General features: G+C 36.1%; 1 protein-coding gene across 2 annotated transcripts in view; it reads right to left on the bottom strand.

Moving 5' to 3' along the window:
• The window catches only part of TPD52 (tumor protein D52), a 211,216-nt gene that overhangs the window by 51,271 nt on the left and 137,554 nt on the right, over positions 1–22,391 (bottom strand). For both annotated transcript variants that reach the window (XM_045514152.2, XM_010951636.3), the window contains one exon: positions 13,130–13,311. In XM_045514152.2, the coding sequence (XP_045370108.1) occupies positions 13,130–13,311 (182 nt within the window). The remainder of the gene's footprint in view (positions 1–13,129; positions 13,312–22,391) is intronic.

The following is a 22,391-nucleotide window of genomic DNA, read 5'->3' on the forward strand; positions in this document are numbered from 1 at the left end:
TCATGTACATAGATCAGGAAGATACTATAATCATCCCAAAAGATAAATAAGCTAAGCAAATCAACTGATAATTTACAAAAAAGGAAATATTAATAAATAAACATGAAATGTTCAATCTGTTTGCATAAGCCTGAAAAATATCAATAACCTTTAAGCCTCGTTATTCCACTTAATCTTTCCTCAGGAAAGAGTCTAGATGTCTTACCCTTGAAGATGTTCACAACTGTGTCACTTGTAATGGTTAAAACAGAAACAACATAGATGTCTAATAAATAGGAATGCTTAAAGAAATTGTGTTATATTCAGTGATATATAAAGCATCCTTCATAACAAGAAATGTTATGCTATGAGACTAAGTGAGGAACTTGTGATTCAAAATTATATAGAGAAAATGATAAAAACTATATACAAACAAAACGAAACTCTGTGTCTAGATGAAAAGACTGAAAGGATATTCACCAAAATGATTGGTAGACCTTTAAAGGTTTTTTTGTTGTTGTTGTTTATCTGTTTGTTTTGTTTTTAGAGTGTTAGCACTATTTTTTAAACTGAGATATAACTGACGTATAACTATATATATATATATATATACACACATAAAAACGACTATATTTTAGTTTCAGGTATACAACATAACAACTCAATATTTGTATATACTGTGAAATGTTCACCACAAGTCTAGTTAATACTCATCACCATACGTGGTTACAAAATTGGACCTACGAAGTTTTAAAATTTTGCTACTTCGGGAATTTCCCATAGCTTTTTTACGAGACTGCATTACTTTTACAAGTTGAAACAAAACCAAAGAAAACAGTAACAAAAGTACCAACATAATTATAATTTTAATAATTTGGCTTGATCACTGAATAATATTAGCTTTGACATTGTAGTGATCAGTATATAAATAAATCAATTAAAGTTTTAGTCTAAAATGAAGAAACCAACAGAATTAATTGGGTTTGCTTTGTTCAGTAGTGCTTTTTTAAAATAATAAACAAAACAGTATATAGAAAAATGGGAAAGAATATTTGCATAAATTGAAATTTATGCATTTTCAGTAAGCCATAAAATTGTAACGTAAAAGAATATAGTATTTGATGATATTTGCAATGATAGATGTATACTTTTTTTTAACTTTCCTTTTTCTTATAATAAAAATGCAACTTAAAATATTATGCTTGGTTAATTATCCAATTCAAAAAAATGAACCTGAAAATACAGAAATGTAGACAGCCCACATCATAAGGTCATGACTTAAAAAGACATACCTTGAAATGCAGACTAGAAAGGTCAACTGGGAACAGCCCACTTGCTTATTTGTTAGTGACAGTTTATCGTTCACACTGTGGCTGAATTTAGCTTCCATGAGATAAACATTACTTGGTAACATCTCTGATAAAGTCACTTGGTAAAACAGAAGTCAATAGGTGTGGCTTAAGATAAACTACAACTTATACTTAATAATGTTTCTTAATTATTTTACAAAAGATTATTCCAACAAAAAGTTGTTCAAATGTAAAAAGTGATACCTAGAGGTATGTTTTATTTAATAAACATGTTACTTAAATATTTTAAAAGAAACAGAATAATCTGTCCCAAGTGGACAGGCTGTTGGGGATTGTATCCTCCCAATACATCATGCAACAAGTTGGGCCCCAATCCAAACTGTACTGAGCACCAGTTCACTGAATGCACACATTTCCAGCTTCTCTAGGTCTCACCTCCTTGGCTGCAAAATGTGGGTAATGCTGCCTAGCTCAGAATGGTACTGTATCTTATCCCTTTTTTCTCTACAAAATTCAATGTAATTTACCTCAAATATTAAAAAGAAAAAATAAGAGTAATAAGCTATGGTATGTATTTGAGGACAGAATAGAAAATTTGGATTATGACCTTCATTTCACCCACTCTTCATCCCACCCCATCTCTGAAAAAAAACCAAACAATAAATAAATATGCAGTTTCCAAGAACTGTGACATAATTTTATTTTCCAGAAAATGGAATTAGTGGATAACTACCCCCTAGGAAATGAGCATAGAACAAACTCATTTACCATGACTTAAAACATAATAATTAGAACGGAAAGAGGCAAAAACTCATTACCTTAATTACGTATTGGTTTTTTTTTCTTTACTATATAAAGTTGAAAATGTTACCAGAAATTCCCTGAAACAAACATATCTTGGCAATCATTTCTAATAGAAAAAGCATTCAGTCACTAATTTGTTTCATATTTTTATTTGAAGATAGGGACACATAACCTATAACTTCAAAATTCAGCCAACCTAAAAAGGTAAATAATATTTATTCTGAAAAATACAAAATTTCAAGAAGAAAAACTGTACCTATGTACAAATGTTGGAAAGTGGTTATTTAAAATGCTTGTGATGGTGTCTGGATGTTTTGAGAGGCAGAATCAGAGAAATAGGTCTTTAGAGCAAGATACACCTGGGTTAGAATCCCAGCTCTGCCACGGAATAGTTGTTGCAGTTTAAGCAAAGCAGTGGGGCCCTCTGGCTAAGTAACAGGAAAATAATATGCTGCCCCGCTTCTCCCCTGCAGCACTCCACAAAGAAAAGATTAAAGGCTTGTTTTCAGAGCCTTCTCTGCAGTTAGGGAGGAGCATCCTTTACAGGTCTGATCAAGGAAAGGTAGGCTGAAGTCTGGAAGAAGTTTCTAAAAAAGTTTTTGTTTTCCTGATAAAAGGGACAGAGAAGCTGATCATGCCGTCCCCTGCTCTCTTCCTCTCTTGAACACAGATATGTAGCCCAGGAGAATCAAGCCGCCTTATTGTATCCATGATGCAGGCATAAGACAGCGCTAATGCTGTCAAGAGGCTGAGGCAAACCCAGAAGCCATCAGCATGGAGAATTCTTATGCAAGAAAAATAAGTCTCTATATGTTTAGGCCACAAGTCTTCAAATTTTCTGCTACGTGCAACTGATGCAAGTCTAAGTGATTTGGAAAGTCACTTAAGTTTTCTGAGGCTCACTTTCTTCCTCTGTAAAGTAGATATAATGATAGTAAGATACGTATGTAAAGTATCATTAGCTATTTGACATGTAGCCAAGGTTCCGTAATGTCAGCTGTCGTGATGATGATGACGATGATGGCCTCATGCAACTCACACACACCATCTGGGGTAGTCATTTCATTCATCCATTTTAAAGACAAGAAAAATGACGCCCCATGAAGTTAAGCAACTTGCTCAAGATGACACAAGTGATACCTAGTAGAGCCAAGATTCAAATTCAGGAATTCTCATTTTAGAATCAATAAGCTTAAACCACATATGATGATTCACTTAGAAAAGTGAGTCAACATAGTAAGAGCTAAAGTTACAAACTGCTGGCTATAAAGCTAAAGCTGGTATGTCGCCTATAATAATTATGATAATGTTAGACAACTATGAAGACGAGAATGGGTAAATCCTAATTTCATTATGGAAAATAATGAATTCTCATTTAATTCAACAGTAATTTCATTTTTCTTCTTAAAATTAGGATGATCTCATTTCTTTACTGAAACAGGAATACTCAACACTCTTCACTGAAGGCAATTCTGTTCCTTAAGGACAACTAATAGCCAGTATATGTCAACCAGTAATTGCAACACCTACTGTTGGCTGAATGCTTTTGTGATTCCTGTCTATCAAAAAAGCAAGCAATGAATATTTATGGTGAACTTACAACATATGCTTATTTTCTTAAGATTCCTTTGGAGGGAGAACTTCATAAGAGTGCTAGAAAAATTAGGAAGTGGCTGCTGTCAGTCACCAACATCACCATCACATCACTCTTACTAACACATGTAGAATTTTTATCACAGCATATACTAAACTTTATGTACCAGTTTTGGAACATTTTTCCTTCAAACTTCAGAATGTTTCCATCAGTGAAATAAATGAAACAAGTTTTAAAAATTCATGCTGAAGGCACAGTATTTGGGGAAAAAACAAGTAAAATTCAAAATTAAAGTTTCTAAATAAATTACATTCAGGAAACAGGAAGGCTAAAATATTTGCAATTGCAATTAGGGAAAGATATTTAGTTTCTAGAATAGATTTTGAGGTTTAAAGCATTTATGTTTAGCTGTTAACTTTCAAAGATAATTTGGCATATGTTTTTCTAATAAATAAAAAATAAATGTAATGTCAAGGCCAAAAAAAAATGGATGGTGAGTAAAATAGAAGTTTAGAGGTAAGGTTAATTCAAGTAAAAATGCTAAGTCTCAAAATAAGTATGTTCACAGCAATGTATTTTAGAAGCCAAATAACTTCAAATCATATATTCCACACTACGATAGGTATATATAAAATAAATAACTAATAACCTCATTTTCAAAAACGTACTATATATAAAAGAAAATGCTTTCAAGGAAAATATATCAAGAAAGGAATAATTTGCTTAATAAATCCAAAAACGACACAGGCAATAGCATAAAATCCACATGAACATCATATTATGCTCAATCAGTATTAATTAAGGATCTAATTATACCTATTTAATAGCTAATTTGCATTTTTTAAAGCAACACAAAGTATTCTATTTTAGGTCCAAAATTAAGGTTGTGAACTAAAACTTTAAAAGAAATCTAACTGTAGTATATTTATGGAAAAATCTTTTCTTAAAAATTAAAACAAGCTAAAGCAAAGCATCAAATTTTCAAGTACAGAACTATCTGTTGAACCTGAATTTACCAAATAAAAGAAGGGCTTCATATAAATGGAGATAGTTGTAAGTGTCATTTATAGGCTTATAAAGTATTTTTCAATTATTATAATTCTGGATTTTTTTAAATAAGGGTGTTCCAAAACACTCCTTTTTAAACAATTAAATTAGCCTAGGCTTAGACTCTTAGGTAAATGGACTTTTGATGTACATACTGACTGATGCTGGGTTAGAACCTAGGCCTCTTGCCCTCCATGCCCATGTTCTTCCTGATATTTGCCCAGTCCAACTTCCCTGCACATTCCAAAGACCACTGTATCCCTTCCTACTACTTTAAAAAAGCACTTTTATAGGAATGTAGAAAAAGAACAAGGAAGTAAGAGAACCAGGAAAGTGGATGTAGATGACAATTTCAGGAAAGGGAACAGCCAGCAGTGTTGAATGCTACAGAGAACTTGAGCAAAAATGACTGGGCAGGTGACCAGAGGTCACTGATGAATTTAAGAGGGTGCTTTCAATTAGTACAATAGTGAGGGCAGAGTCAGGTGGGCTGAGCTGAGGAAGAAATAGAAATTTAGGAAATAAGAGCAGTTTAGGGGGTCAGGGAGAAACAGAAAAATAGTTCGAAAGGTGAAATGTTTTCAATTTTCTCAAATTGTCTAGAAAAGATGATATACAGAAAATTTAAGGTAAAGAATAGGAAAGCCAGAGAGTATTAGGCTGAATCATATGAAACTTCAGATATTCAATGTTTTACTTAAAACATCCAGAAATTTCATAGAGAGTAAACTAACGAATGAACTTAATTTCAATAAAGAAGGAGATAAGGTAATCTCCTAAGGAGGTGGAAGAGAGGAACAAGAGGCCTGCGAGTGAAAAAGGTAAAGTAATAAGAAATCTACAAATAAATGAATGAAATAATTTCCAGAACTCTGGTTGAAAATGTAGAATATGAACCAATACTGAATACACCTGGCAAGGAAGGTTATATTACTTCTCCAGAAGGGTCCCATCTGCTATTTTTACATTTGCACTTCACTTCTAGAAACAAAGCTACTCAGCTCTAACAGGATGTCTGAACCTGAACACTGCAAGACTTCTTTTTGGGGGAAAAAAATCACTCTCGCTTAATATGGAGCAAACAGAAATCTGCAATGATGCTACTGTCTTTGATTTTTTGCTTTGTCTTGTTCTTGCTGATAAAGGCAGAAGACATAGAATCTTAGAGCCAGATATGAAGTTGCTCATTCCAGGTCTACAGCCTAATTTCTCATAGAGCCAATTTCATATGGCCAAACATCTACAGAACAACCACATGTCTAAAACTGAGCTCCACAGCCTGCCCTATGAACAGCAACTCTACCCAACTTCCCCTTTGCTGTTACCTCCATTTTTCTAGTCACCTGGGCAGGAAACCTCAAGCATTAGTCACCAAAGCCTATTAGTCATTTCTTTGAATGGTCTCTCCTAGCTTTCCTGTCCCATCTCTTCTCACTCTCGTCCAGCCCCTAGTCAGCGCCTGCCGGCATTATTATAACAGTCTCAGAACTGGCCTTGCCTGTCCATTCCGTCTCACACATCACTGCCGGTGTCATCGTCCAAAAACACCAATCCCCAAATGTGACTCCTTTGTATCTCCACTGTCAGAACTTTTCAACTTAAAATTCAGAGTTTTCTATAAGCATCCTTTCCTGCCTAGCAAAGCAAATATTTCATTAGTCCTTAAAGTTTCAGCCAAGTCATGGGCTCTTGACCCATGGTGGTTTTAAAATATGTACACATACTTTGTACGTACCTCCTGACAAAAGTTAGGGACTAATTCCCCTCCCATTGAGTGACTTAGTGACTTGCTTCTAATGAATAGAATATGGCAGGAAGGACACTGTGTGACTAGGTCATAAAAGACATCACAACCACCTCAAGTTCTCTCTTAGATATTACTCACTCAGGGGGAAGCCACCTGCCGTGTCATGAGGATACTCAAACAGCCCAGTGGAGAGGCTCATGTGACAAGGCCTGAGGCCTCCTGCCCACAAATAGCACTAACTCACCAGGCATGTGAGGGAGCTACCTTAGAAGCAAATCCTCCAGCCCAAGTCAAGCCTTCAAATGACTGCAGTCTGACCAGTATCTTAACTGAAGCTTGTAAGATACCTTGAGGCACAACTGTGCAGCAAAGGCACTCCTGGATACCTGACTCACAGCAATTGTGTGAGACAATAAACGGTTTGTTTTAATCCACTAAGTTTTGGAGTAGTATGTTACACAGATCTGGATAACTAATACAACCCCACCAAGCTCATTCTCAGTTCTGGCCCATTGCTCATGCCGTCTGCCCCACCACTGTCCTCTCACTATCCATCTCCCAGCACCCCTTCCCCTATCCTTCAGTATCTAGCCAAAGTTCCATCTCTTTGAGGAGCCTCTTTTTTGGTTCATGAAACCATTCAGTCTCACTCCTCCAGTTCTCCTTTGAACACTTCTATGCTTAACCACATCATTCATTTAGGCATTTATTCATATAGCCCCTGTGTTACTGGGCTCTGTGCATCTTTCTTCCTAAAGATGTCACACAGCTCCTCTAAACTGCATTCAGCACACTGTAATTAAGATACTCAATATGCTGAGAAACTTAACAAGTTACACGTACACACATACCCTAGAAGTGTATTTGATTAGTATCTATAAAGCAGTGGTAACAATATAGACTTAGAGGTAACATTCTCTCAGGTCTGCTTTCTTACTAGTGGCTGTCCTTGGGTAAGTCACTTTGTAAGCCTTTGCTTCTACAATGCTTTTTAATGAAGATGTTAACAGTATCCACCTTAGGTTAATGAAAAGATTTTAAAAAAAAAAACCACACACATGCAAATCTCTTAGCAAAGTGCCTAGCACAGAGTGTTCAACAAATGTTAGCTATTACTGTTCTTATTTAACCACAAATGACAAAATATATGTTGAAATTCTGGGTCCCTGAAAGTCTCTAGATGTTATCAAGTGGCAATCTAAATTAATATGAAATTCTACAAACTAAAATAGAACTCACACCTTCTATTAAGATAACTTTTAATTTTTCTAAAATCTACTTTTAAGTCAATAGAACTACAGCCGGAAGCAATTGTAGGAATGTAGCCTCGACTTTTTCTCCTTGTTGCCCTATTAAGATATTAACTTCAAAGCTTTCATGGGAATACTTAATTGCTAGCATTCCTTAACAAGCAGCCACCATAGTAGTTTCCAGATTCACTTTTAACCTCTACAATCCTGGGAAGGCATATAAGGCAAACTTATTGGACATATAAATAGACATATGTGAATATGCTACACGAAGCAAATCAATTTTGTACATCAATCAAAATAGAATCCAATAGGAAAAAAATCAATCCAAAAGAATATTGCTATGCAATATATTTAAGGGAGGAAACTTTTAACGCTGTTCATTTAAAAAAAATTTTATTAAGGTATAATTGACATATGACATTATATTAGTTTCAGGGGGACAATATAATGATTCAATATTTGTATATATCGTGAAATGATTTCTGTAAGTCCAGTTAACATCCATCACCATAAATAGGTACAAAAGGAATTTTTTTTCCTGTGATGAGAATGTTTAATATCTACTCTTAGCAACTTTCAAATATGCAACACAGTATTATTAACTATAGTAACCATGCTATACAGTATATCTCCATGACTGATTAACATTATAACTGGAAATGTGTACCTTTTGACCACCTTTACCCATTTCACCACACCCCCACCCTCACCTTTGGCAATCACCAATCTGTTCTCTGTATCTATGAACTTTTTTTTAAGTCTGATGTTATTCAAAGTCTGAATTATATGTGTTTCATGAACTCAGATCATTTCTGAGATATTTTATAATTTATATGTATTCTTAAGGTTTTTATTATTTAAAAATTATATATAGCAGATACTCTTTTATCCTAAAAAATAATCAGAGATTTGATAAGGAAAATCTAATAGAATGATTTTCAACCACCAATCTATTTAAAAATATGCATACTTTTAAATTGTGAACCATGTCCTCTGGAATAAAAAGAACTACTTAATTCAAATTCTCATTTTCTCTTTTCCTCCACCAATATACCTTGAAAACTTCAGTTTTTTTTTGAAACATTCAGTATCCATCCCACCCTTTATGTGACCCTATATATCCCACAACCTGAAATAGAAACAAAGACTGGGCAATTCGCTTGTTTATTCCACCCCAGTGTCAAACAAAAGTACAAATAATATTCAGTGTACGTGCTAGTTACCTTAGAACTGCCAATCATGCTTGTTTTGATTTTTCAGAGCTGTCAATCATGTGTGCTGTGAGAGAGATGTGAGTGTAGAAATACTGCTTTAAGAGACACAATCTTCACAAAACATTAGCAAATCAATGGATGTTACTTGTAAAACTGAACTTTAGGATTTTACAGAAAGGTATACAACTCTCAAAAAATCAAAATTAAAATATAACTTAATGAAATAAAAAGTTAGAGAATAAGGCTCTTTAACCAAAAAGATAAACATGGTTTAACCACAAGGATTTTATATTTCAGTAAAAAGAAAAATGTTCCTTAATTGATACTAACAAGAAGTAGTATAACCAGGAGTGAAAATGGGAGAATCAAACAGATCTAAATCTGGGCATTTTAATTTTTATTTTTGAAGCAGGCAAAAATATCAACATAATACATTCCCTTTCTCCACTTCCCCAACCCAACTTATTATCTACCTAGTCATTCAGGTCTGAAATCAAACATCATCAGAAACTTTTCCCTCTGACACACAACGCTCAATTACTCAGTCACCAAGACCTGTTTCTTCTATCTCCTAAATTACTAATGAAATTCTCCTTTCCTGACCCTCAGACTTAATTCACATTCTTATAATTTCTTTCCAGAAGCTTCCTTACTGGCCTCCCTAGCTCTAGTTACATTCTTCTGTTATACACTACACTACACTATTGCCAGAATGATCTCAATGAAACACAAGTGAGGTCCATGTTACCTATTAAAATATTTTAATGTGTCTTTACCACTTTCAGAACAAAGCCCCAATTTTTTAGAATGGTGTATAAATCCCTTGAAGACCCGGGTCCTGCCCATCCCTCTACTCTCCCCTCCAACTTCTCCTAAACTTAAGTGAACTAAGCCACTTGAATTCCTGGAAGGGCCAGGCTCTCTCTCACTGAAAACTTTTATAAGTTTGGCTCCCTCTCATCTTTTGCACTTGGTATCTCCTACCCTTCCTTTACAACTCAGTTCACTCATTAGTTCCTCTGGGTAACCGTCTCTGACACAAGCTGACTCCATCATCAATCCCCTCTTCTCCTCCATTCCTGCAGAACACAGTAAACAGTAAATAATAGCTGCTCGTTAAATGCCTGCTGACTCAGTGAAAAACTGAGTACCATGGCCCAGTTTATTTAAAAATAAAATTAAATAACATCAGCAGCTTAGTTCTTGAAATCGAGAAAATGTCACTATAGGTACACTCCAAGCCAACCAACCTAATCAATGCATAAAGCAAGACTTTGGGCTTAACAATGTTCTTAAGAAATTTACTCATTTACTTACAAATTCACTGTAGAATCTCAAATAGTACTTGAGACTCAATAATCCCACCTTGTTTTCGCTACTGTTCCTACTGGAGGTGTTGAAGTCTCACCCACAACAACTGTTCTTGTCCAAGACACTCAGCACCTTGACTGGTTCAACACACACTTTTCTGATCTGTGACAATCCCTATCAAGGGCATCAGTGAAGGCAGTCAGCACGGGCAAGACCTCGAGCTGGTTACACTTCACTTATCAGGAAGTTAGTTATCTGGTGACATCAAGTCTCCACAGAACCCAAAGAGAATTAAAATTAAGCAGGGGAGTTGCTGTCAAAATGCATGTTGAAGTTCATGTACTGAAGTACATACACTTTACTTACAGAAGAGGCTGCGAGGTCCTGACTCAAACTCTAACTGTTCTTGCTTTAAGCACAACAAATTTGGTGACCAATTTCCCAGGCATCAGAATATTAGAAGAAGAAAACTGGGAAGTCTAAAAAAGCTAAAAATGCAGTCACAGATACAGCAGTAGAAAAAGATGACACCACAAAGTAAGACACAGAAAATGACAGAACTGGAAGGTTATGTGGCTGAGGAACAATACGTCTGTATATTTGCGTTGTGACACAATACAGGAATTAATGTGTATAATTATGACACTGGGTCATCAAAACAAAGGCAAAAAACAGGTTAAACAACTTAAGGTCTAACATGGTTCGAGAAAGTAGATGACATGTCTATAAAAAGAATCAATTAAAAATTAAATGTCACATCTGTAAAGAGTCAACTTTCCATTATTTGCTAAATAAATGTTTTTGAAATATATCATTCCCAAATAACAGAAGGCATGCTGACTCTAAGCTACTAACCATCGTCAGACGTTAACCAGTTCCTGGGACTTCAGGTCTCACCACAATTATGATTCACATCCATTCTGAAACAAAGCCCAGACCCACTGGTCATCAGCTTACTGATGGTAACGGTATCCAAACACACTGTACCATCGACACCATAACCCAGGATACTAGAACAGGCTACCTACCAGGCTTTAACAGAGCTTTACAGAGCTTCACTACCACGCTGCTTTCAGGGTCCCTATTTTAAACCTGGTTTATGTGTGAGACTATTTTAGGAGGTTTATGTGACACTTTAGTAGCTGCATGTTGTAGGATTTAGAGAGAAGCACAGTAGAGTGAAAGAACGTCCCTGGGTGATGGATACACACAGCCCTAGGTTTGAATCCCTGCCTTGTTAATTACAGTCATGTTACTGCAGCACATATCTCCATACCTGCATGTTCTATAAACCCTCCTCAGTAGGAATTCTTGATGGGTGTCATCATGAGGTCACAAAACCCCTAAACCACCAGGATTTAAGGAATAATAACAGTATAGTAACATCTGTTTAACTATATACTAATCACTGTCCATCTTTACAGACATTGTCTAACTCAACCCTTTCAATAACCCATTACACAATAGATACAGATTATAGTATTAAAATCTGGATGAACGGACACAAGTTACTTAGAAATTTCTTTAGGTCTTACCATTTTTGACTAAACCTGTGTGTTACTTGACATACCAGAGCAAGTCAAGACTGAGCCACTACCTCTCATGCCACATAGCACAGAACCCAGTTTCTATTACAGGTATCACCCAGTTTACACCACTCACCTTGCGAAGACACTGTGTAGTTTCTGATTATCTGAAGAGAGGTGTGCTGGAGCAGGACTGCACCAGCCTGTGAGAGTGACTGTGCACACGTATTCCCAACTCCACATTCAGTGACATCACACTGGTAACGTAAAAGTGGCCATGGCGGGAGTATTTTACATCAAATCGGGGCCTTTTATTTATTGGAGAGCCAGCTGTTCAATATCTACTCAAACATCACAGATCTAAGGAAATGTGTATTCTGTTAATTTTGTCAGATTCTATTCAGATTCAGGTAGAAGCTCCTGTCTCCTGACTGAGTGAGCCCTGGTATCAAACAGACCTTAAGATATTCAGAGCTCTCAGGACAGAGGCAACCCATTCTCATAACTGCTCCCTTAGAGTTAGAGTAAACTCTATTCATTTTTACAGTCTGACTCATTCTGAAACATCACAAACTTCTTGATCACTGTAATTCATCCTAAGATGCCACTGATTACCAGAGTCATCATAAGTACTATTAAGAATTTTTAAATGCCAATTAAATTGTATCAACTACAAGATGTATCCTGGTTGTCAGAAATGGTAAAATTAAAAAAAAAGTACATTAAAAATTGATGGAAAAAATTCATTTCTATCTTGCTTACTGTTGTTTTCCGATCTCAGAATCTTAGTTCCACGTCTCTTTTCACTCTACATCCTCCTCCCAGGTCTCCCATCTTAGTGGTTTACACAATGTGTATTCATATTCACAAATATCTTGACACAGATTATAAACAGAATGAATTCTGTTCATACAATGGGAAAAATCATAATCCTGAGAACAGATGTACAATAGTAAGTAAAAGAAAATGCTGAAGCATCAGATTCTGGTAGAGTAAGAAAAAGGAGCACAAAGAAGTAGAAAGCAGATGCTTCCCTGGGAAGCAGAAAGAGACTGTGGACAGAGGAAGAGGCAGGAAGTTACATGTAAAATGGCCTGAGCAGCACATATAGCTGCTTTTAATTTTACAGTGTGGAATGGTTTATTATCAGGATGAACATTCCAATCTTCCCCCAAACTTGCTCCTACTGCTTTGAGAAGACATGAATCTGGCCCAACTTGACTAACTAGCACTATGAAGAGAAATAAGCATATTTTCTGTCTTTTCAAAAATCGCCAATAAATTTTGAGGCATCTCAACTATTATGCACACTCTTATTAAGCACTTGGAAGTGATTCTACTTACTCTCCATCCACTTCTGGTCTTTTACATACACAATGAAACTTGCCGCCAAAATCGATATAGAGATCATTCTCCACAATATGAAAGATGCGTCCAATGACTAGTTTGTCCTTGGCAGGTCCCATCTGTGTAAGAGGAGAATGTCTCAGCATGGACGCGAAGGATTCCACATTTTTTGGAGAGCCCTAAACATGAAAAGAGATACTTACATGCATACAATTCAATACAAAGGCATAATATGGTAGGAATAATAATGCTTTACAAAGGAAATTTTTAAAAGTCAGTTTGCTGTATATTTTCACTTTTCAGCAATAATAAAAAATACTGAAATGAAATTTTTCTTTAAGAAGCCAGATATACTCTTTAACTTCCTCTCCCTTCCTTTTCTTCTTGAAGAGGAGCCAGAGAAAGGAGGCATCAGCGCTTGGTGGGGGATGGTGCAGATGTGGTGGCCCAGAGAGGAATCTGGAATGGAAGCAGGTGAGGAATGTCCTTACACAAAGCCTCAGCTGAAACTTTTAGTCATGGTTTGTTACGTCACCCTTTAAAATGCTTTGTTTTTCTGTAAGTGCTTTAAAGTGTCTATAATAAATAGTACTATAGTATATATAAATCTGTTTAAAGTAAATATTAGAACATGTGCTCAAAAATTTCTTACTAAAGAGGCATTACCAAAAATGTTTAGAAATCTTTATAATAGAGGTATATCATAGCAGCAGGAGAGTAATTATGCTGGATAGGGCGAAATAGTTATGAGAGGAGGTTGGATAATCAGAACTGCATGATTTTGCCAATTTATATCAACAGAAACTGGGGATATATAAGGGAATGGATCCTAAGGATACTAAATCAGGGTGAGAGGGCCAAATTACTAATATGGGCTCACTAAGCAGAGATTCAGATACAATTTATTAGCTTAAGTGGCTGGAGTGGCTTTTAATAGTTTGCTTGGTTGGTTGAATGAAACCTGAACCCAAAGATACATTACACTAGATGAAGTTGAAATACCAGAACTTCCTTAGTATACCACAGAGGAAGGTATCCAAAGGCTTGAGGAGAATGGAATATTGGAGTGCATTTATGATTTATGATGTCACCATCCCTTACTATAGCCCCTAGAAGGCTCTATCAGATACTCACTTTACCAAGGCTAAGAGAATACCTCGTGAAGGGAGCACCAGCATTCCTGATGAGCTGGGTGGTGGCTATTCTCTGTAGGCCGGGACTGACAGAGAACTGCCAAAAAGAGCTCCCTGAACTCAGAGGAGAAAATGAGATCCTTCACTGGCAGGAGTCAAGTCAGCACTTACTAGCCGCCAACGCGGTGGGCAGCAGCCTGAGCAGTCATCAGCATAGTCTGACCTGCAGAGCTCTTTGGTGTTGGCTGGTTGATTATGGTGTCTTTAGAAATAAAACAGATGGAAAACTCTAGTTCTAGAGAACTGAAGTCTGACTTGAGTCACCACATATGAACGTTACGGCCCCTCAATCTATTCCCAAACATGAACCAATTTCTAGACCTCAAGTCTTCTGAATGAAGAGGAGGTCATATACCCTTGAGGAAGGATCCTGCTACATAACCGAAAATTTGCACCACCAGTCTTCCTTCAAGCTTTCCCAAAGGGAGCTGTGACTATTTATCAAGAATGACTGTCCACTGGGGAAGGAGAAGTAATGAGACTTTTCATGGATCATCTGAACTTACACTAACTCTGACACTACCAATTCAATACCAGTCAGAAGAACAGGGGCTTAAGGAGATCACGTGATGAATGGAATGTCAGCTCAGACCCACCCCATGAACCTGCTCTGTTGTTATCTCCTTTGTTCTAGACTGCACAGTTGGAACAGGCATACGCAGCAATCGGCAGGATCCCCACATCGGTTCCTTGATCTGTGGAGTAAGGGCTACTGAGGTAGGGAAGGCCAAGTGGAAGACACTAGAACTTCCCCTACCTACCAGACAAGTAAAGCAAAGGCAACACTGCTTGCTAGAGGCATGGCAGCAATTAGTGCCACGATCAAGGGCCTGGAAGATGCAGAGTGGTGATCCCTACCACATGCCCATTCAACCTGCCTAGGAGGCCTGCAGAAAACAGATGGGTCTTAGAGAATGACAACTTATTACCATAAATTTAATCAAGTGGTAACTCCAGCTGTTGTTCCAGATGTGATTTCATGGCTGGAGCAAATCAAGTATCTCCCAGCACCTGGTATGCAATAATTATCGAACAAATGCTTTCTTTTTCTAGACCTGCTAGTAAAGACTATATACCTCAGGGTTACATTAATTCTCTAGCTCTATGTCATAATCTAGTCTGCAAAGACTTTGATTGTCACTCCATCCCACTGGACAGCATGCTGCTCCAGTACACGCGCTGACTGGACCTGGAAGCAGAAAGCTGCAACTATCTAGACACACGTATGTCAGAGGGTGGGAAATCAATCCCACAAGAATGCTGAGTCTTGGTGAAATTCCTAGGGAGCCAGTGTTCTGGGCTATGTCAAGATGCTCTTTCTTACCACTAAGCAAGAATCTCAATTAATGCCTAGCAGTCCTTCGAATTTTGCAGGCAACAAACACCTCATTTGGATGTGCTTCTTCAACGCTTTTACCAAGTAACCCAAAAAGCTGCCAGTTTTGAGTGGGGCCCAGAAAAGATCAGACTCTGCATCAGGTCTAGGCAACCAGGCAAGCTCCTCTGATACTTGGATTTTACAACCCAGCACATGTGGTGGTGCTCAGAAGACTCTGTGACAGGGACAGATGCAGACTGGAGATGCTGACAGACTTGTCCAGGTGCAGAGCAGTGCAGAGCAGTGCAGAGCTAGAGTAGCCCTGAATGACACTGAGCAGGGCACTTACTTAAATGATGATTTTGCCTGGAAAGAGAGATGGCCTAAGGGATCTATATTGATTTTTTTTTGTATATGTATTTTTTTACTGAAGTATAGTCAGTTTACAACGTTGTGTCAATTTCTGGTGTACAGCATAATGCTTCAGTCATACATGCACATACATGTATTCATTTTCATTTTCCTTTTCATCATAAGTTACTACAGGATATTGAATATAGTTCCCTGTGCTATATAGTATAATAAACTTGTTATTTATCTATTTTATATATGTTTCTTAGTATCTGCATATCTTGACCTCCCAATTTATCTCTTTCGATCCCTTTTCCCCACTGATAACCGTAAATTTGTTTTCTATGTCTATGAATGTTTCTGTTTTGTAAATAAATGCATTTATGTCTTTTTTTTTTTTTTTTTAGATTCCACATATAAGTGATATCATATGGTATTTTTCTTTCTTTTTCCGGCTTACTTCACTTAGAATGACATTCTCCAGGTCCATCCATATTGCTGCAAATGGCATTAACTTATTATTTTTTATGGCTGAGTAGTATTCCACTATATAAATATACCACAACTTCTTTATCCAGTCATCTGTTGATGGACATTTGGGTTGTTTCCATGTCTTGGCTATTGTATATAGTGCTGCTATGAACACTGGGGTGCAAGTTATCTTTTTGAATCAAGGTTCCCTCTGGATATATGCCCAGGAGTGGGTCTGCTGGATCATACAGTATGTCTATTTTTAGTCTTTCGAGAAATCTCCATACTGTTTTACATAATGGCTGCACGAAACTACATTCCCACCAACAGTGTAGGAGGGTTCCCTTTTCTCCACAGCCTCTCTAGCATTTATCATTTGTGGACTTTTGAATGATGGCCATTCTGACTGGTATGAGGTGATACTTCATGGCAGTTTTGATCTGCATTTCTTTGATAATTAGCAATATTGAGCATTTTTTCATGTGCCTATTGGCCATTTGTATGTCTTCATTGGAGAATTGCTTGTTTAGGTCTCCAGACCATTTTTGGACTGGGTTGTTTGTTTTTTTCTCATCAAGTTTTATGAGCTGTTTATATACTCTGGAAATTAAACCTTTGTCAGTCTCATCTTTTGCAAATATTTTCTCCCATTCTGTAGGTTGTCTTTTTGTCTTGCTTATGGTTTCCTTTGTTATGTAAAAGATTTATAAGTTTAATTAGGTCCCTCATTTGCTTATTTTTGTTTTTATTTCTATTGCCTGGGTAGATTGTCTTAGGAGAACACTTATGATTTATGTCAGATAATGTTTTGCCTATGTTTTCTTCTAAGAGGTTTATAGCATCTTGTCTTATATTTAAGTCTTTAAGCCATTTTGAGTTTATTTTTGTGTATGGTGTGAATGAGTATCCTAACTTTACATGCAGCTGCCCAGTTATCCCAACACCATTTGCTAAAGAGACTGTCTTTACTCCATTGTATGTTCTTACCTCCTTTGTCAAAGATTAATTGACTAAAAGTTTGTGGGATTACTTCTGGGCTCTCTATTCTGTTCCATTGATCCATATGTCTGTTTTTGTACTAATACCATGCTGTTTTGATTACATAGCTTTGCAGTATTGTCTGATGTCTGGGAGGGATATTCCTCCAGCTTCATTCTTTTTCTTCAGTATTGCTTTGGCAATTCTGGGTCTTTCGTGATGCCATATAAATTTTAGGAGTATCTGTTCTAGTTCTGTGAAAAATGTCCTGGGTAATTTGATAGAGATCACATTAAATCTGTAGATTGCTTTGGGTAGTATGGCCATTTTAACAATTTTAATTCTTCCAATCCAAGAACATGGGATATCTTTCCATTTCTTTAAGTCATCTTTACTTTTCTTAGTCAATGCTGGGATCTATATCAATTTGTGAGAAGTGACTAATAATTCTGCTGGATGGTCAGGGATTTAATAAGAACATGATTGAGAAACAGATGACAAGAATGTCTGGGAAAGAGGAAGGTAGACCTCTCTGAACTGGCACAGAGTAAGAAAATAAATGAATTTGAATAATTAAATGAAAGTGAATAATTTCTTCAGCAGAGAAGAATCTCAATAATCAAGGGACAAGATAACCAGTCTTGTCGATGTCAGTCAACCTCTTTCTCCAACCACTCCTGCCCACCTCTCCAGTGGGTTCAAGAACAAAGTTGCAATGACAGCAGAGATGTACTTCTGTCTTACGGGTGGGGAGGGCATCTCAATATGTCCCAGACCACTGGCCAACTAGAAATTTTATCAGGTGGTAGGACCCTGAATTTTTGTGGGATGGAGATGATTCATGGATTCAGGAATACTAACTTCCACTCACTCTGTGAGTAGTATTTGGCTACAGCCACTGCTGAATGACCAATCTGCCATGGCAGAAACCAGCACTAAGCTTCCAATATAGCATCATTCCTTGCAAGGATCAGCTGACCACCTGGTCGTAGGTTGATTACATTGGACCATTCTAAATGGAGAAGATAGTGATATATTATTACAGGAATATACACTTACTCTGAATATAGATTTGCCTTCCCTGCCTGCAAAGCTTCTACCAAAATCACCATCCATGAACTTACAGAATCTCATATTCATTGTTACGATATTCCAAAAAGCATTGCTTCTAACCAAAGAAATCATTTCACAGGAAATTATGTGGGATAATGGGCTCATGCTTCTGGGATTCACAGGCCTTACTAGTGCTGTGCCTGACAGATTAGTGAAATGATCCTTTTTTTTTTAATTAAACTTTCTATTTTGAGACCATTGTAAATTCACATACAATTATAAGAAATAATACACGGAGATCTCTTGCACCCTTTACTCAGTTCTCCCAATGGTAACAGCTTGTAAAACCACAATATAATATTACAACAAAGAAAGTGGCACTGATAAAATCTACCTATGATATTCAGATTTCACCAGTTTTAGATACTCATTTGTGTGAGTGTGTATTTAGTTCTATACAATTTTATCACATGTGAAGGTTCATGTATTCGCCACCACAGTCAAGTTACAGGACAGTTCTAACACCACAAGGATCCCTTGTGTTGTCCTTTTATAACTCCCCATCTCCCTTCTGCCCTATCCTAACTTTTAGCAACCACTGATCTGTTCCTCATCTCTGCAATTTTGACATTTCAAGAATGTCACATAAATGGAATCACACGGTATGTAATCCTTCGGGATTGGCTTTTTTCATTCAGCATAATTCCCTTCAGTCATTCAGGTTGCTGTGTGCTATCAACCACTTGTTCCTTTCTATTGCTGAGTAGTATTCCACACTACAGTTTGTTTAACCATCGACCAGTTGAAGGACCTCTGGGCTGTTTACAGCTTTTGGCTACTACAAATAAAGCTGCTATGAACATTTGTGCACAAGTTTTTAATATGAAAATAAGTTTTCATTTCTCTGGGATAAACATTCTCTGCTCCATATACACTTATCTCCTTTGGGAGGACCTGACTGTCTCAACTGGGTCGGTGGCTAGAGACCAGGGGACTTGTTGAGTTGCTGTCTCCTGGACTAGGAGTCTATCATTCCAAATCTGCCAGTTCCTAACAGCAGAGTGCCCAAAGCTTTACAAAGAGAGGGAAAATCCACACTGAATCATCACTGTTTAATTTTATTCCCAAATCCCTACAAACCAGGTTTCCTCTGTTATTTAATGCGAATAGATAAAAGCAAACTTAAGGGTCATAATCACATTAAAAAAATTAAGATAGTCAAAAGAGAAAGTTGTAACATAACCTTTAAAAGAAAAAAACAAAATAAAGCAAAATCCAGAAACATTAAAAGAAGGGAGTGAGGTTTCGAGCAAAAATAAGAGTTAAGAAAGATATACAACTAGTGAAAGCTAATGCTGACTTGGGAAGCCATAAAAGAGTCTGATTATGTGTGATCAGAGCATATGACCACCCACGAAACAAAATACATACAAAATATATTCATCTTTTCATTTAGGAAATGTATGGTATTATTTATAGCTATATTATAGCTGTTGATAAAAACCAACTTTCTTTAGAGATTTATATCTACCTCAATGAACTCCATTGTCTTTAAATTAGCTGGTCATTTCCTCTAAACCTGCTTTGAAAATGTTTGACTCCACCATGAAACTAAACATTTCAAAAGACTTTCATTACCAATGCAGAAATAAGTCACCTAGAATTCTACAGTGTAAAAACCACGGAACACTATGGTTAAAACCAGAAATATTTTTCATTATTCCTTTACATATTAGTTTTTAAATCACTGCTGTAATTTTTTTAAGTTGTCAACATAAAACTAGTAAGAAAATAAAGGGTTAAATAACACTGTATACTACTACTATTACATGAATTTAGTAGACTTAAAACTTGTACTAAAAGTAAGAGAATTGAAACAAATCCTTCAAATAAGCTATTTTTTGGATTTTTCTAGTATTCTGAAAGGAAAAAAATCTGATCTAAATATTGGCCTTCAGGAATATTTCAGCATTTTGAAATTAAAATTATCAATAAGAAATATTCATGAAAAAGTGAAAATAACTTTTAAAAATATTTATATAAAACCTAATATACTGCTAAAATGAAACTATAAAGTGTATTATAACATCAGTCTTCTACATAAATAAGCTAAAATAGTAAAATGTTATTCTCCATCTTAAAACAATAAAATGTTCTACTGTGTGGCCTCAAAACCTCTTGCAAACCATTTTTCAATATGCTGAAATATGCCACCCTCTACTGTTAAGAAACTAATATTCATAAAGCAGAAAACCAATTATTTGCTCAACTATTGCCACCTTGTGGCTATCAGATTAGTCTTCTGCAATTCCACAGCTCCTGATTGGCTCAACAGGTTCTACAAATCTTTACTGTCTAAGTGACATAAGAGGGTTAAAGCTTTTTAAATATTTTTAAAAAATAAAAAAGGAAAAAGGTATCTGACAAAAAAATGTATTTAGCAACTATTTAACAGGCCCTCTATACATAAGTATGTGTTATATTGGTTACAAAAATGAAAAGGAGTTGGTCCCCATCCTAAAAAAATAAACAAACGAAAAACCACTTTAAGAGACAGATGCATAAAAAATCCAAAAGGTAATAAACCAAGGAAAAGAAAAATGGCCCTTCAGATCATTTAAATGAGAGATCCCTTTAACTGGTAACCTCACAGAAATTTTAAGGTAGAGAATTCACAACAAACCACCCTTGATTAAATTTACCTGCAGGGGAAAGTTCCTTTTAAGAATAACTTCCTTGACTCTTATTGAATATCACTTATTTCTGAGATGCACATATAGATACATAAGTCTACACTTGAAGGATAAGAATTAAGTCAATGGGTACAATGTTAACTTTCATCCCTACATATACATATTTTCAAATCCCAATATAAAGATCCAATATATATAACATAAATGTGGTATCTTGTTGGTATAATGTATTTTATGAGTTTAAATTGATAGCAATTTACCTATTATTAAGACAAAAAATGTGAACATGCAGTTATCTTGATAAAAGTCACAAACTGATATCAGAGGTGAGGAATAAACAACTCCAGTTCCCAACTTCCGCATTTTGTTTGGACTGCTCAGTACCAAGAAAACCCACTTACAATACCCTGCATGCACAAGTGGGCAAGGAAATAGGCACTGTCTTGCACTGTAGGTGGAAGTGTGGTGCAAACAGTCTGTATCAATCAAAACTCAAATTATATGTATATTCTGACCCAGCATATATACCACAAATATCCAAAAATATGTAAATACTCACTGTAGCATTGTCTGTATTAAGGAAAACAAAAAACAAAAAACAAAAAAACCCAGAAACAACCTAGAAGCTCATGAGTGAAGGCCTGGTTAAATACATTATGCTATATCTGCACCATGGAATACCAAACAAACATTTTTTCAATGAGGTATACAGTCAGCCCTCTGTATTTGCAGATGTGGGAACTGCAGAGGGTCAACTGTACCATTTATAAAAGGGACTTGAGCATCCAGGGATTTTGGTATCACAGAGCATCCTAGAATCAATCCCCTGTGAACCTAGGAACAATGGAAAATATACTACACGTATGAAGTGATAAAGAAAAATATTCAAAGTTATAGTTAAGTGAGAATAGCAATTTTCAGCAGCAGTAATGAAAATATATGGTGCTTATTATCAGGTACTTGTGCTAAGTGTTTAAATAATGAATTCACCTAATCTCATAATAATCCCACGACAAGGTTTCCTTTTATAAAAAAAGTAAAAGACACACAGATATTAAGTAATTTCTCAAGGAAACAAAGCCAGTAAATGATAGAAGAATCAGGATCAAACCAAGACTGTCTGAATCCAGAGCTTACATTCTTAAACATTAATAATGTTTTAAAATATATATAATTAGCTTCTATTCATATACAAAATCTCT

Source organism: Camelus bactrianus, chromosome 29, assembly GCF_048773025.1.
Source record: "Camelus bactrianus isolate YW-2024 breed Bactrian camel chromosome 29, ASM4877302v1, whole genome shotgun sequence".
In the NCBI taxonomy this organism is placed as follows: Eukaryota; Metazoa; Chordata; class Mammalia; order Artiodactyla; family Camelidae; genus Camelus; species Camelus bactrianus.